A 16529-nucleotide genomic window follows, 5' to 3' on the forward strand; every position below is an offset into this window, starting at 1 on the left:
CTAACCCCAATACTCTGCCACCTGCATGGCCTGGGGCTTCTGGGGTCTGGCTCGTTCCTGGATTCAAAGCTGTGCATGAGCCTTCTTTTTCAGGGGCCCTCTTTAACTGCAGCCTGGATGTGTGCTTCTCCCTTGCCCCTGCTTCTCTAGTCTAGAACTTGTAGCTCTGCATCTGAATAATTGGCTTGGGCGCTGTAGGGTGCTGCTTCCCATGATCCCCTGTGCCCAGCCCAGAACCCAGTACATGGTAAGGGCTCAATACATGTCAACTGAGCCAGGCGTGATGGGGTTCCTGGGCTATGGAAGACCTGGCGCTTACTCAAATGGTCCCCAAGGCCCTTTCAGGACAGGGGGGCCTGGTGTTGAGATTACTGTGGCTGCCACCCTGACCAGGTCCTTGCCAGCTTCTCCTCTGACCTTGGGCAGGTACGTGAGCCTCTTTGAGCCTCAGTGTCCTCATCTGTTAGATGGACACTGTTGTGGCACCTCTGGTGAGAGTGCAGTGGGAACTGAGCGAGGTGGAACCGAGCAAAATCCTGAGCCAGGGTTCACTATTGGCCACAGCAGGCAGCTGAGAAGAATGTTGGATCCCCGGCTCCACGGCCCACCAGCCATCTGGGACTGGCAAACCCATAGGGACAGAAGGTTCCTCAGAGACCACAAAGCCCATGCGAGGTCTCTGGTGTTGAAGGGATTTTGAGGACAGGAGGAGCCAAATTACCTATCCAGGGTCACCCAGCCAAGGCGGGTTAGGACCTGAGTTTGGTGGCTCTCAGGTCTGGCCAGTTTCTTTCTTTCTTTCTTTTTTTTTTTTTTTTTTGATGGAATCTTGCTCTGTCACCCAGGCTGGAGTGCAGTGGCATGATCTTGGCCCACTGCAACCTCCGCCTCCCAGGTTCAAGTGATTCTCAGGCCCCAGCCTCCTGAGCAGCTGGGATTACAGGTGTGTGTCACGACGCCCAACTAAGTTTTTTTTTTTTTTCCAAATTGAGTTTCGCTCCAGTGCTCAGGCTGGAGTGCAGTGGCCTGCTCTCGCCTCACTGCAACATCCGTCTCCTGGGTTCAAGCGATTTCTGTGCCTCAGCCTCCCGAGTAGCTGGGATTACAGGTGCATGCCACCACGCCCAACTAATTTTCGTATTTTTAGTAAGGATGGGATTTTACCATGTTGGCCAGCTGGTCTCGAACTCCTGACCTCAGGTGATCTACCTGCCTCAGCCTCCCAAAGTGCTGGGATTACAGACATGAGCCATTGCACCCAGTCCCTGGCCAGTTTCTGCACACCGGTGGCTGGGTAGGGAGCTGGCCTGGGAGGAACACTGGGAGGGGAGGGGGCAAGCCGGGAGCCAGGACCCTGGAACTCTCCCAGGACTGGATTAGTGCCTCCCTCAGAGTTAGGACATGGCCTTGGGTCCAACAGGCCTAAGTCTGAGTGGGTGTGTTGTGTGGCCTTAAACACATCACTCCCTCCCCTGCACCCTCCAGCCTGTTTTCCAATTCCTGTTTTCTCATTGATAAGATGGGCCTGGCCAGGTCATTCTGGGAATGAAATGGAAGTGCTTAGCAAGACCTCTGTAAGTGGAGGCTGCTGCTGTCACTGTTGCCATTATCCTCCCTTTCTGCTCCACTGACCTCCTGCTCTTCTTCCTTAACCCTCAGCCCTTCCTGAGTCAGACTAACCTGACCAAGTCAGGGCTCTGTCTCAGGACACGTGGAGCCAGGGCTAGAAGCCTCCACTGGACAGGCGCCAGGCAGCCCCTGCAGGTTGGGGAGGTGGAGGCTGCTGGAGTCGGGAGGAGCCAGGTGAGGGTGTTGGAACATAACAGGCTTGGGAGGCAGGCAGAAACCTGCCCTTCTGCGAGCTCTGATCTCTGCCCCCTCCTGGGAGCAGACAGGGTAGGGCTGTGGCCTGAAAGCAGCTGTCCCTCCTTTGCGCAAGCCCGGACCGCTGCACCCAGACAGATTCCATCTCTGACCTTCCACTTGTTCGTCTCCAGCTCACCATGGCCAAACAGCTGCAGGCCCGAAGGCTAGACGGGATCGACCACAACCCCTGGTGAGCCAGCTGAGCTGGGGAGGTGTGTGGGTGTCCCCTCGGGCATGGGTTGGCCATCTGTGGGTTCACAGCAACTCAGCAGTACCCCGGATGGCGGCGGTACACAGACTGCCAGATTCTAGCCACAGCTCAGGAGAGGCAGGGCCCGAGGGAGCAGGCTTGGTTCAAATCTCAGCTTTCTCCTGCATGACTGTGGCACTAGGACAGGTGACATACCTGCTCTGAGCCTCACGTCCCCAGCTGCAAAATGAAGAATTATACCCACCTGGAGAGCACTGGGGAGGAGAACGTGAAATGCCGTCCAAAGCCATTTACCCAGGCGCCAGGCTAAGCGCTTTCCAGGGATGACTTTCTTTCTCACTTGGTGCAGAGTCAGATACCCTAAGATAAGTAAGATAAGCAAGTAAGATATAGTCGGATCTTCACCAGACATTTGCAGAGGTTAATATTGTTTTCTTTTTTGACTTGTTTTCTTTTCATTTTATTTTTGAGATGGAGTTTTGCTCTTGTCGCCCGGGCTAGAGTGCAATGGCGCGGTCTTGGCTCACTGCAACCTCTGCCTCCCAGGTTCAAATGATTCTCCTGCTTCAGCCTGCCGAGTAGCTGGGATTACAGGCGTGCAACACAATGCCCAGCTAATTTTTTTTCTTTTTTTTCCCCCCAGATGGAGTCTCACTCTGTTGCCCAGGCTGGAGTGCAGTGGCATGATCTCGGCTCACTGCAGCCTCCCCCTCACGGGTTCAAGCAATTCTCCTGCCTCAGCCTCCCAAGTAGCTGGGATTACAGGAGTGCGCCAACCACATCCAGCTAATTTTTTTTTTTTTTTTAGTAGAGAATGTGTTTCACCATGTTGGCCAGGCTGGTCTCGAACTCCTGACCTTGTGATCCACCCGCCTCAGCCTCCCAAAGTACTGGGATTACAGGCATGCGCCGCCGCACCTGGCCCAAATTTTTATATTTTTAGAGAAGATGGGGTTTCACCATGTTGTCCAGGCTGGTCTCAAACTCCTGACCTCAAGGGATCTGCCTGCTTCGGCCTTCCAAAGTGCTGGGGAATACAGGTGTGAGCCACCGTGCCCAGCCCAAAATGACACATTTTAGACATATTTATTGGTATGCAAATTCAACTCAGCCAAGTCTTGACTCTGCTCCAAACTAGCCCCAAACCACATACCAGCCTCTTCATCCAGCTTCCCAGCCTTTCTCCCACCTAGAGAGATGGCCACCAGGCAGAGCCAGAACAGACGATTATGGGTCCAGAGATGATGTGTGCCTGGGCTGGTGGGGCCCTGTTCTGCCCAGAGTAGGGTAAAGAGCATAAAACTTTGCTTGAGGTGGAAGTAGAAAGGCTGACTGGCTGTGCCTTGTACTAGCTGGGAGGCTTTAGGCAAGTCACTCCACTCCTTATCCCCACAGTGGTCCAGGAACAGGATGTGCCTCACAGGCCATTGTGAAGGTTGTATGAGCAGCGCGTTTAACTGTGCTGTTGACAAATCCAAGGAGGAGTCATGCAATCTGTACAGGGAGTCTCAACTAGTATTTGGAAAGAATAGAGTAGGATAGGACAGGACAGGAAATACTGCAGTAGATTGCACCAAGGATGAAGCTTCCATTCCATGTTTGTGCTGCACAGGGTTGATGATGCAAAGATGATTTCTTGGCCGGGTGTGGTGGTTCACGCCTGTACTCCCAGAACTTTGGGAGGCTGAGGCGGGTGGATCACCTGAGGTCAGGAGTTCGAGACCAGCCTGGCCAACATAGTGAAACTCTGTCTGTACTAAAAATACAAAAATTAACCAGGCGTGGTGGCGGGCGCCTGTAATCCCAGCTACTCGGGAGGCTGAGGCATGAGAATCGCTTGAACTCGGGAGGCGGAGGTTGCAGTGAGTTGAGATTGTGCCACTGCACTCCAGCCTAGGGGATAGAGTGAGACTCTGTCTCAAAAAAAAAAGGGGGGGGCCGGGCGAGGTGGCTCACGCCTGTAATCCCAGCACTTTGGGAGGCTGAAGTGCGTGGATCACGAGCTCAGAAGATCGAGACCACCCTGGCTAACACAGTGAAACCCCCGTCTCTACTAAAAATACAAAAAATTAGCCAGGTGCAGTGTCGGGCACCTGTAGTCCCAGCTACACAGGAGGCTGAGGCAGGAGAATGGCGTGAAACCGGGAGGCGGAGCTTGCAGTGAGCCGAGATTGCGCAGCCTGGGTGACAGAGCGAGACTCTGTCTCAAAAAAAAAAAAAAAAAAGAAAGAAAGATGCTTTCTTCCTATGGGACATGGTGGAAGAACCTGGAAAGCCCCTGGGCTGACTCCTGTGATCATCAGTGTGCCTGACTGACTAATCTCAATACAGGGGACCAGCTGTGGCACTCAGGCAGCTCTTCAGGCTAGGACAGTCGCTGGTTTTCCAGTTTTTGTTTTTCTTGCGTGTGGTTTTTTTTTTTTTTTTTTTTTTTTTTAGACGGAGTCTCGCTCTTGTCATCCAGGCTGGAGTGTGATGGTGTGATCTCGGCTCACTTCAACCTCCAGTACCGGGGTTCAAGCGATTCTCCTGCCTCAGCCTCCCGAGTAGCTGGGATTACAGGCCCCTGCCACCATGCCCGACTAACCTTTATCTTTTTAGTGAAGACAGAGTTTCACCACGTTGGCCAGGCTGGTCTCAAACTCCTGACCTCAGGTGATCTGCCCACCTCGGCCTCCCAAAGTGCTGGGATTACAGGCGTGAGCCACCACGCCCGGCCAATTGTCCAGTTTTTCTAAACAGGCCAAAGTCCAGGTCACCATGTAGGGCTGGTCTGGTGCTGATTCTCCGTTTGTTACCCAGGGTGGAGTTTGTCAAACTGGCCAGTGAGCATGACGTCGTGAACTTGGGCCAGGGCTTCCCGGATTTCCCGCCCCCAGACTTTGCTGTGGAAGCCTTTCAGCATGCTGTCAGTGGAGACTTCATGCTCAACCAGTACACCAAGGCATTTGTGAGTCTCCCCGTCTCCCTGGAGGCACTGGGGGATGGGGCTTTCTGGACATCAAGCCCACACAGGCATCAGGCTTCAGGGGACAGAGCCAGGGGATTCTGTGTGACCATAGTTCAGTGTTTACTGAGCGTGTCCTCTGTCCCAGAGCCTGTGCCTTATGGTCTAGTGGGGATGGCAGACAAGAAACCAGTAACGACAGGCAGTGGACATGTGCCGTGATGGAGGAGGATGGGATACCGCGGAAGTGAGAAAGAGGGAACGAAACCTGGGGAGGGGACTGGAGAGATGCGCTAAGACTTCCTGGAGGAGGTGACACTTAAACCAAGTCCTGAAAGACAAGCTACTATTTGGATTACACTCTAAATCCAAACTTTTTCCGGAAAGGACCACGTAGTAAATACGCGACAGTACCTGGATTAGAACTGTGGTTCTTTTTTCCTTTTTCTTTTTTGAGACAGGGTCTCACTCTGTTATCCAGGCTGGAATGCAGTGGCGCGATCATGGTCCACGGCAGCCTCGACCCTGCCAGGCTCAAGTGGTCCTCCCACCTCAGCCTCTGGAGTAACTGGGACTACAGGTGTGCATCACCATGCCCAGCTAATTTTATTTATTTATTTATTTATCTTTGAGTCAGGGTCTCACTCTTGTCACCTAGGCTAGAGTGTAGTGACATGATCACGGCTTACTGAAGCCTCTACCTCTTGCGGCTCACATGATATGTCATTTCCTGGGGCTCATGTGATCCTCCCACCTCAGCCTGTAGAGTTGCTGGGACAACAGGGGTACGCCACCTCGCCCAGCTAATTTTTTTTGTGTTTTTTGTAGAGACAGGGTTTCACCATGTTGCTCAAACTGGTCTCAAACTCCTGGGCTCAAGTGATCCTGCCACCTCAACCTCTGAAAGTGCTGGGATTACAGGCGTGAGCCACTGCGCCCTCGTTCTTTTTTTTTTTTTTTTTTTTTTGAGACGGAGTCTCCCTCTGTCGCCAGGTTGGAGTGCAGTGGCGCAATCTCAGCTCACTGCAACCTCCGCCTCCCAGGGTCAAGAGATTCTCCTGCCTCAGCCTCCCAAGTAGCTGGGACTATAGGCGTGCACCACCACGCCCAGCTAATTTTTGTATTTTTAGTGGAGATGGGGTTTCACGATGTTAGCCAGGATGGTCTTGATCCCTTGACCTCGTGATCCGCCCACCTGGGCCTCCCAGAGTGCTGGGATTACAGGCGTGAGCCACTGCACTCGACCGCACTCATTCTTTTTAATGGCTGCATACTGTTCTGTTGCCTAGATGTGCCGTAATGTATTTAAGCACCCCTGCACTGATGGCCTGCATCTGCTGTCTCAGTATCATAAGCAGTGCCATGGCGAATTTCCCTGTGTGGACATCTTTGTATACATGTGCATTTCTCTAAGACAAATTCCTAGAAGTAAAACTAGCGAATGAAAGGCTATAAATATTTATAAAAGCGGGCGCGGTGGCTCAAGCCTGTAATCCCAGCACTTTAGGCTGAGACGGGCGGATCACAATAGGTGGATATTGTGAAACCCCGTCTCTACTTAAGAAATAGTGTGTGCCTGTAATCCCAGCTACTTGGGAGTCTGTGGCAGGAAGATCGCTTGAGCCCAGGAGTTTGAGGCCAGTGCAACATAGTGAGATCCTGTCTCAAAAATTAACACCTAAGTAAATAATTGCCTTCCAGTAAGGTTTACTCATTTACATCCCTGCCAATAGGCTGGTCTCAGAGTTGGTTGTAAAGTTCCTTCTTTGATCCAAAAAAAAAAAAAAAAAAACCATCTGGATATGTATCTTTTTCTTGCTGCTTTTTCTTTTCTTTCTTTTTTTTTTTTTTTTTAATAGAGACAGGGGCCGGGCATGGTGGCTCACGCCTGTAATCCCAGCATTCTGGTAGGCTGAGGCTGGCAGATCACCTGAGGTCAGGAGTTCAAGACCAGCCTGGCCAACATGGTGAAACCCCGTCTCTAATAAAAATTAGATGGGTGTGGTGGCGGGCGCCTGTAATCCCAACTACTTGGGAGACTGAGGCACAAGAATCGCTTGAACCCGGGAGGTGGAGGTTGCAGTGAGCTGAGGTGGCGCCATTGCACTCCAGCCAGGGTGACAACAACAACAACAACAACAACAAAATAGAGACAGGGTCTCCTTATGTTACCCAGGCTGGTCTCAAACTCCTGGGCTCAAGCAATCCTCCCACCTTAGCCTCCCAAAGTGCTGGGATTACAGGCATGAGCCACTGTGCCCAGCCTCATTAAATATGTTACTTCTTTCTTTTATGTTGCAATATTTCTCTCTTCCTGTTTTAACTTTGCTCATGGTGCCTTTTATTTTTATTTAATTAATTAATTTATTGTCTGAGACAGAGTCTCAATTCTATTACCCAGACTGGTGTGATCATAGCTCACTGCAGCCTTGATCTCCTGGGCTCAAGCAATCCTCCTGCCTCAACCTCCCGAGTACCTGGGACTACAGGCATGTGACACCACACCTGGATAATTTTTTTATTTTCCATCAGTAGAGATGGAGTCCCTCTGTGTTTCCCAGGCTGTTCTCAAACTGGCCTCAAGCAACCCTCCTGCCTCATTCTCCGAAAGTGCTAGGATTACAGGAGTGAGCCACTGTGCCTGGCCTGTGCCTTTTGTTGTACAGAAAATTTTTATTTTTGTGTGGCCAAATCTGGTTTAGTGAGTTACTGAGTTAAGTTCTAGACAAGGTTTTGATCACTTGGCTTAGCCTTGAGTATTTTTGTTTTGTTTTGTTTGTTTGTATTTTTTTTGAGACAGAGTCTCGCTCTGTCGCCCAGGCTGGAGTGCAGTGGTGTGATCTCGGCTCACTGCAAACTCCGTCTCCCGGGTTCACGCTATTCTCCTGCCTCAGCCTCCCGAGTAGCTGGGACTACAGGTGCCTGCCACCACGCCCGGCTAATTTTTTGTATTTTTAGTAGAGACGGGGTTTCACTTTGAGAATTTTATAAGTGTCCTCAGCAAACAAGTTTCTGGATCTAATCTTCTTCTCAAAAAGGGGTGTTTCCAAAGCTGCAACATGAGGTTCCTGACCCTCAACTGTGTGTGACTTTAGACAAGTAATTTCTTTTCTCTGGGTCTCTATTTTTCTTTTTTTTTTTTTTGAGACGGAGTCTCGCTCTGTCGCCCGGGCTGGAGTGCAGTGGCCGGATCTCAGCTCACTGCAAGCTCCGCCTCCTGGGTTTACGCCATTCTCCTGCCTCAGCCTCCCGAATAGCTGGGACTACAGGCGCCCGCCACCTCGCCCGGCTAGTTTTTTGTTTTTTTTTTAGTAGAGACGGGGTTTCACCGTGTTAGCCAGGATGGTCTCGATCTCCTGACCTCGTGATCCGCCCGCCTCGGCCTCCCAGAGTGCTGGGATTACAGGCTTGAGCCACCGCGCCCGGCCTGGGTCTCTATTTTTCTACCTGTCAAATAGTGGGGATCAGGCCAGGCGCGGTGGCTTACATCTGTAATCCCAGCACTTTGGGAGGCTAAGGCAGGCGGATTACCTGAGGTCAGAAGTTCAAAACCAGCCTGGCCAACATAGTGAAACCCTGTCTGCACTAAAAACACAAAAATTGACCGGGCATGGTGGCGCGTGCTTGTCGTCCCAGCTACTTGGGAGGCTGAGGTAGGAGAATCACCTGAACCCAGGAGGCGGAGGTTGCAGTAAGCCACGATTGTGCCATTGCACTCTAACCTGGGTGACATGAGTGAGACCCTGTCTCAAAAACAACAACAACAACAACAAAAAAAAAACCTCTCCTGCAAAGCTGCTGGGAGGATCAGGTGGGCACAAACATGACAAACATACTTCTTAAACTTAGAGATGTGGAAAGTGGGGAGTTTCTACTGCCTCGCGGGCTCTTGGACTGAGGTTCATGGAGGCAAACACTTCCTCTGGTTCTCTGCTGAATCCCCACCCTGGGCTCCGGGCCTGGCACAGAACAGGCGCTGTGGCAAATGCTGGTGGAGGAGATGGAAGAGCGTATATCTGAGTCAGTGCAGGCCTGGTGGTTGGGACCCTGGAGTCTGGGACCATATAGATTGTGTAACCTTTACCTCCCAGAGTACACAGGATCACAATAGCACCTGCCTCTGGGTTGCTGCGAGGATGAGATCAAAGAAATCCCACAAATAGTTTGGTGTGTAGAGAAATCCAGCGTGTTGAAAGCTAATCTATTCCATGTCCCCTGGGGCCCAGGCTACCAGTATCTGACTTTGCCCCAGGCTTGCTGCTGGAAGGTGCTAGAACTGCCTGGATACAGCTGGGCAGGAGGATGGGCCCGGCTGAGCTGGACAGTTGACCCCCGCTGTCCTGGCAGGGTTACCCACCGCTGACGAAGGTCCTGGCAAGTTTCTTTGGGAAGCTTCTGGGTCAGGAGATGGACCCGCTCAGGAATGTGCTCGTGACTGTCGGTGGCTATGGGGCCCTGTTCACAGCCTTCCAGGCCCTGGTGGACGAAGGAGATGAGGTGAGTGGGCAAGACTTGGGCTGAGTGGGACCGAGAGGCCAGGGCCGTGCTGACTCCAGCTGATTTGAACCTTCTATCAGGTCATCATCATCGAACCCTTTTTTGACTGCTACGAGCCCATGACAGTGATGGCAGGGGGTCGCCCTGTGTTTGTGCCCCTGAAGCCGGTAAGGATGCTAGGTAGAGGATGGATGGGCAGAGGGATCCAAGGCACGGGCTGAGTTGGACCCTGGGCATTGGAACAGGAGGAAGGAAGTGAAGGAAGCCAGTTCCCCTAAGCTGGGAGGGCAGAGGGGAGGTGTGTGTGTTGGGATCCCAGGGGAGAGAAGGTGGGGATGGATGCTGGGGGAAGAGCTGCACGTCAGGTGGGTAAGTGGTGCCGCCCCTGCCACCTTGCAGGGTCCCATCCAGAATGGAGAACTGGGTTCCAGCAGCAACTGGCAGCTGGACTCCATGGAGCTGGCCAGCAAATTCACATCACGCACCAAAGCCCTGGTCCTCAACACCCCCAACAACCCCCTGGGCAAGGTACTGGAGGGACCTCCTTCCCTGGCCCCCTGCAGAGCTAGTCATGTCTCCTGCACCGTTACTGAGTTGCTGCTGTGGGGCCTCCGTGTGGGAGGGCCACACACAATGAGCTCTGAGGACCAAGGCTCCAGAGGTCCCAGGACAGGGGCAGGAATACCCAGGGAAGGCCTGAGGGCTGGAACAGTGAACTGGGCTGGGAGCCCCCATCACTTCCCAGTGACCATGGAATAGTGACTATGCTTCTCAAAGTATCTCATGTGTAACGTGGGAACCTGAGGGAACTGACCTCGTGGGTCATTGTTGCAGGGATCCAGTGCAATGGTATGGAACAGCCCATAGCACTGGGCTTGGCTGTATTCGCCATTTACTCATTTTTTCGAGACGGAGTCTCGCTCTGTCTCCCAGGCTGGAGTGTAGTGGCGTGATTTTGGCTCATTGCAACCTCCGCCTCCTGGGTTCAAGCAATTCTCCTGCCTCAGCCTTCTGAGTATCTGGGATTACAGGCACCTGCCAACATGCCCAGCTAATTTTTGTGTTTTTGGTAGAGACGGGGTTTCTCCATGTTGGCCAGGCTGGTCTCAAACTCCTGACCTCCAGTGTTCTGCCCGCCTTGGCCTCCCAAAGTGCTAGGATTACAGGTGTGAGCCACCGCACTGGCCGCAGCTGTGTTCTTTAACCTCTCTGAGTAGGCCTCTGTGTTTGGGGATGGTCTCAGCTGCAGGTCTGGGCTCTCCTTGGGCATCCACAGGTGTTCTCCAGGGAAGAGCTGGAGCTGGTGGCCAGCCTGTGCCAGCAGCATGATGTGGTGTGTATCACTGATGAAGTCTACCAGTGGATGGTCTACGATGGGCATCCTCACATCAGCATTGGTGAGCCAAGCCTGCCCAGGGCCCCTCCCCTGCACATTGGTGGCAGGGCCTTGACCCCACCTGAGAGTCAGCGCAGGCCTGGTAGTTAGAACCCAGGGTTCTGGAGCCCTGCAGATCCTGTGACCTTTGCCTCCCAGAGTACACAGGAAAACAAAAAACAATAGCATCTGCCCCCCTGGTTGTCGAAAGGATGAGGTCAAAGAAATCCTATGCTGGGCATAGGATTACAGGCTCACGTCTGTAATCCCAGCACTTTGGGAGGCTGAGGCTGGCAGATCACTGGAGGTCAGGAGTTCGAGACCAGCCTGGCCAACATGGTGAAATCCCGTGTCTACTAAAAGTACAAAAATTAGCTGGGCATGGTGGTGCGTGCCTGTAGTCCCAGCTACTCAGGAAGCTGAGGTAGGAGGATCACTGGAACCCGGGAGGCGGAGGTTGCAATGAGCTGAGATGGTGCCATTGCATTGCTGCCTGGGCAACAGAGCGAAACTCCATCTCAAAAAAGAACAAAAGAAAGAAAGAAATTCTGCAAATAGCTTAGTATGTAGAGGAGTCCAGGAAGTCAAGAGCCTATGGGTGCCCCCTGGGGCCCAGACCACCACCCTTCCCCTTACCCCTCACCCCAGTCTCAGCAGCTGCTCTGTTCGGCCTTGGGCAGCCAGCCTCCCTGGCATGTGGGAACGGACCCTGACCATCGGCAGCGCTGGCAAGACCTTCAGCGCCACTGGCTGGAAGGTGAGTTGCTGAGGGTGGGAAGTCACCAGCCCCTGCAAGATCCTTGGCAAGTGAGGTGGGCCTGGGAATGAAGAAGGCTTTAGCCAGGCCTGGAAGGACCTCCCCCACTACCTGTGCTCCTGCTCCAGGTGGGCTGGGTCCTGGGTCCAGATCACATCATGAAGCACCTGCGGACCGTGCACCAGAACTCCATCTTCCACTGCCCCACGCAGAGCCAGGTGAAGAGGGCAGGGGACGCCATGGGGGAGCAGGGAGACAATGAAAGAGCCCAGGCTGGCCCCCGCGTCAGGGAACAGCTAATCTGTCTGGGTGTCTGTCTGCCCTGCCTAGGCCGCAGTAGCCGAGAGCTTTGAGCGGGAGCAGCTGCTCTTCGGCCAACCCAGCAGCTACTTTGTGCAGTTCCCGCAGGCCATGCAGCGCTGCCGGGACCACATGGTACGCAGCCTACAGTCAGTGGGCCTGAAGCCCGTCGTCCCCCAGGGCAGCTACTTCCTCATCACAGACATCTCAGACTTCAGTGAGTGAGACTGGCCGCTCTGGGCAGGGCGCAGGGGCTGGAGGCTGCAGGGGGCTCAGTGTGGCCTCTGTCTCCCAGAGAGGAAGATGCCTGACTTGCCTGGAGCTGTGGATGAGCCCTATGACAGACGCTTTGTCAAGTGGATGATCAAGAACAAGGTGGGCTGGGCCTCTGCCGTGCAGCCATGTATGGTTTCACAGGTTGTGTGCTGCTCAAGGGTGCCCAGGCAAGAGGCTCCTGGGCCAGATCCTAGTCTGCCTCTGCCGTGAACCTTGGGGCAGGGTTGTATCCACTTAAAAGAACGAGGAGCCTTTTTTCTCTTTTCTTTTCTCTTCTCTTTTCTTTTCTTTTCGCCTTTCTTGAGACTGAGTCTCGCTCTGTCGCCCAGGCTGGAGTGCAGTGGCACTATCTCGGCTCACTGCAAACTCCGCTTCCCGGGTTCACGCCATTCTCCTGCCTCAGCCTCCTGAGTAGCTGGGACCACAGACGCCTGCCGCCACGCCCAGCTAATTTTTTTTGTATTTTTAGTAGAGATGGGGTTTCACCATGTTAGCCAGGATGGTCTTGATCTCCTGACCTTGTGATCTGCCTGCCTCGGCCTCCCACAGTGCTGGGATTACAGGCGTGAGACACCGCGCCCAGCCTTTTTTTTTTTTTTTTTTTTTTTTTTTGAGACAGTCTCACTCTGTCGCCTAGGCTGGAGTGCAGGGGCGCCATCTCAGCTCCCTGCTACCTCCACCTCCAGGGTTCAAGTGATTCTCCTCCCTTAGCCTCCGAAGTAGCTGGGTAGCTGGGATTATAGGCACATACCACCACGCCTGGCTAATTTTTGTATTTTGTAATTTTGTAGAGACAGGGTTTCACCATGTTGGTCAGGCTGGTCTCCAACTCCTGACCTCAGGTGATCCACCCCGCTTGGCCTCCCAAAGTGCTGGGATTACAAGCGTGAGCCACCATGCCTGGCCCAAGGAACCTGTTTCTCACTTGCACAGAGATACTGTGTGGGCTGGCAGGATTTCCTGCCTCTTTGGATCTCCGTCTTCCCATCTGTACAGTGAGGAGCTGGACCATTAACTCTGAGGTCCATCCAGGTTCGATCTGTGACTCTAAGGCTTTGTTCTTCTCTGGCTCTGCCCTGACCTGCTCCGTGAGCTTCCCTCTCTCAGCGTCTGTCTACCCTCTATACCCAGGGAGGGACTTGGAACGGCGTTCCGGGATCCTTTTCCTCTGACTTTGTGTTTGTTTTTGTTTTGAGACGGATTTTCTCTCTTTCACCCAAGCTGCAGTGAAGTGGCACAATCTCAGCTCACTGCAACCTCCACCCCTGGGCTCAAGCAGTTCCCCTGCCTCAGCCTCCCAAGTAGCTGGGATTACAGGCATGCGCCACAGCTCCCAGCTAATTTTTGTATTTTTAAGAGATGGGGTTTGGCCATGTTGGCCAGTTAGTCTCGAACTCCGGACCTCAGGTGATCCACCCGTCTCAGCCTCCCAAAATGCTGGGATTACAGGCATGAGCCACCACGCCCGGCCTTTTTCCCGTGACTTTGATGCAGCACTAGGTGCAGGATTGGAGCTAACTCTCCTTCCTCTCCTGGTTGTGGGAACCTGTCTGTCCCCTCCGGGGCCAAGGCCTGCTGGGCCACGAAGCCGTGTTGAGACATGTCCTTCCTCCTCCCCAGGGCTTGGTGGCCATCCCTGTCTCCATCTTCTGCAGTGTGCCACATCAGAAGCACTTTGACCACTATATCCGCTTCTGTTTTGTGAAGGTAAAGGGCGGGGCTGGGGGAGGAGAGACCTCCCAGAGCTTCCCAAGGCCTGCTGGGGGCATGGGGAGAGTGTGGGACTAATCTGTGCTGGTGCAGGATGAAGCCACGCTCCAGGCCATGGACGAGAAGCTGCGGAAGTGGAAGGCGGAGCTCTAGCCCTGAAGTCATACCTTGGCCCTGACATCCCCACCTGCCCGCAGAGATACTCTTGGGTGTCTGTCTTTGTCCAGGTTTCAAACATTTCCGGGTCGGGGAAGATGCTGTTGGGAAACCTCTTCTCTGTGACACAGAATGTTCTGGGTGGGAGCCGCCCTTCTTCATCTTAGAGAACCAAGTGCCTCCTGTCTGAAAGGTGAGGGCGGCCTGACCTGGGCCTCTCTCGGCTCCTCTGTAGGTGGATTTGTAGGGTCTTGGGTTGCTTCTGGTCTCTCCAGGCTTGGCCGAGACCAACAGTAGAGTCCCACCGTGTATCGATCACATCCCAGCCCTGCATGGGCCCTGCTAAGGCTCAGGCATAACCTCACCTTTCCTGGTTCATCTTGGCTTTGGGGATTTGCCTTTAGACTTGAGTGCTCAAGCCACTCCTTTTCATCCATAATAAAATGTTTAAGTTATTCAAATCCTTCTGACATTTCCTCTCTGTTTCACACTCGAGCTGATGGCTGATCTAAGTTGGTAAGAATGCCCGGGAGAACCTCAGACACCCCCACAACTTTGTACAAATGATTTCTGTAGTCACATAGTTAGTGGCACAACCAGGCCTAGCACCCAAGGACCCCAAATGAATTCCTTACTATTAATCTTTTTTGTTGTTGTTGTCTTTGTTTTTTAGACAGAGTCTCACTCTGTCACCCAGGCTAGAGTGCAGTGGCATGATCTCGGCTCATTGCAACCACCACCTCCTGGGTTCAAGCAATTCTCCTGCCTCAGCCTCCTGAGTAGCTGGGACTACAGGCACCCGCCACCACACCCAGCTAATTTTTGTGTTTTTGTAGAGATGGGGTTTCACCATGTTGGCCAGGCTGGTCTCAAACTCCTGACCTCAGGTCATCCACCCGACTCGGCCTCCCAAAGTGCTGGGATTACAGACGTGAGCCGCCATACCTGGCCTCTCATATTAATCTGATGGTAGCAGTTATTGGTGCTGGGTGTGGTGGGTGGGGTGAGGGTGTTGTGTGTGTGTGTGTGTGTGTGTGTGGAGAGGATTGGGGCTTGTGACAAGGAAGACATGGACATTCCTACAGGGGTGAGAGAACAGCACAGTGGGGGCCAGGAGGACCCGGGACTTAAATAATTCTCAGGAGGAGGAGGACTGAATGTTGATCGTGCACGCCCTACCTGCCAGGCACTCGGACGCACATTATCTTACACAGCCCTCTGAGACTGAGACCTGAGTTATCTCCAGTTCACAAGTGAGGAAAGCCCTCTGGAGGTGAGGTGAAGTGGTGTGCCCAGGCCAGGTCTTCTAGCTGGCTCCGATTGAGTCTCACTGGATAGCAATAGTAGCTCCTGAATTTCGTTGGAAGGTGGTGTTAGGGGCCTGGTCTCGAAGTTGCATTTGCATAGCAAGCACATGGGTTTGGCTCATATCATGTTTAACTGGGTGAGCTGATAGGAATATATCTTATAATAAAATACATATTAGGTCTTTGCCCCGGTCCTTAGTAAAGAATTCCTAAAATCCTTGGAGTTTCTGGAAGATAGGCATGTGGTGTTAGTCACATGGAATCCCTCTGCACTGTGCCATTACAGGGTCAGAACTTTTAGCCCATCGGGCCCCCTCCATCTCTGCCTCCAGGGAGGTGCGAGGGACTAGACTTTGAGCCCAATCACATGGTCTGTGTCTTTTTGTTAATCGTTTTTTGGGGGGGATTTTTGTGTTAGTTTTTTCACATGGCCAATGTCTTAGTCATGCCTACAAAATAAACCTGTCAAAAATCACAACAAATTTATTATAAGATCTAAGTTCGAGACCGGGCACGGTGGCTCACACCTGTAATTCCAGCACTTTGGGAGGCCGAGCCAGGTGGATCATCTGAGGTTGGGAGTTCAAGACCAGCCTAACCAACATGGAGAATTCCGTCTCTACTAAAAAATACAAAAATTATCCGGACTTGGTAGCAGGCACCTGTAATCCCAGCTGCTTGGGAGCTTGAGGGAGGAGAATTGCTTGAACCCAGGAGGCAGAGGTTGCAGAGAGCAGAGATCGTGCCACTGCACTTCAGCCTGAGCAACAGTGAGACTAGATCTCAAAAAAATAAAAGGCATTAATGGCTCATGTCTATAATCTCAGCACTTTGGGAATCCAAGTTGAGAGGATTGCTTGAACCCTGGAATTTGAGACCAGCCCTGGCAACATAGTGAGACACTGTACAAAAAGAAAAAAAAAAAAATTAGTTGGGCATGGTGACTCACACTTGTGGTCCCAACTAATATAGTCTGTTAATTAAAAGAGAAAGAGGCTAGGCGCGGTGGCTCATTCCTGTAATCCCAGCACTTTGGGAAGCCGAGCTGGGTGGATCACCTGAGGTCAAGAGTTGGAGACTAGCCTGACCAACATGGAGAAACTCCGTCTCTACTAAAAATACAAAAT

At 52.7% G+C, this 16529-nt stretch overlaps 2 protein-coding genes across 7 annotated transcripts in view; both read left to right on the top strand.

Annotated features, from left to right (window-relative positions):
• The window catches only part of SPOUT1 (SPOUT domain containing methyltransferase 1), a 256133-nt gene that overhangs the window by 230656 nt on the left and 8948 nt on the right, over positions 1-16529 (top strand). The gene's annotated exons all lie outside the window — the stretch shown is intronic.
• The window catches only part of KYAT1 (kynurenine aminotransferase 1), a 46302-nt gene that overhangs the window by 28860 nt on the left and 913 nt on the right, over positions 1-16529 (top strand). For 4 of the 6 annotated variants that reach the window (XM_050760123.1, XM_050760122.1, XM_050760125.1 and 1 more), the window contains 12 exons: positions 1998-2056; positions 4880-5027; positions 9372-9521; positions 9602-9688; positions 9921-10049; positions 10798-10918; positions 11577-11653; positions 11782-11871; positions 11984-12170; positions 12249-12328; positions 13850-13936; positions 14033-14552. In XM_050760123.1, coding sequence (XP_050616080.1) covers positions 2004-2056; positions 4880-5027; positions 9372-9521; positions 9602-9688; positions 9921-10049; positions 10798-10918; positions 11577-11653; positions 11782-11871; positions 11984-12170; positions 12249-12328; positions 13850-13936; positions 14033-14092 — 1269 coding nt within the window. In that variant the 5' untranslated portion in view covers positions 1998-2003 and the 3' untranslated portion in view covers positions 14093-14552. Of the gene's footprint in view, positions 1-19; positions 1804-1997; positions 2057-4879; positions 5028-9371; positions 9522-9601; positions 9689-9920; positions 10050-10797; positions 10919-11576; positions 11654-11781; positions 11872-11983; positions 12171-12248; positions 12329-13849; positions 13937-14032; positions 14553-16529 lie in introns of those variants that run through there. The other 2 variants (XM_050760124.1, XR_007719621.1) reach the window with 2 other exon arrangements.

The sequence above is a fragment of the Macaca thibetana genome, chromosome 15 (genome assembly GCF_024542745.1).
Source record: "Macaca thibetana thibetana isolate TM-01 chromosome 15, ASM2454274v1, whole genome shotgun sequence".
NCBI classification, from domain to species: Eukaryota; Metazoa; Chordata; class Mammalia; order Primates; family Cercopithecidae; genus Macaca; species Macaca thibetana.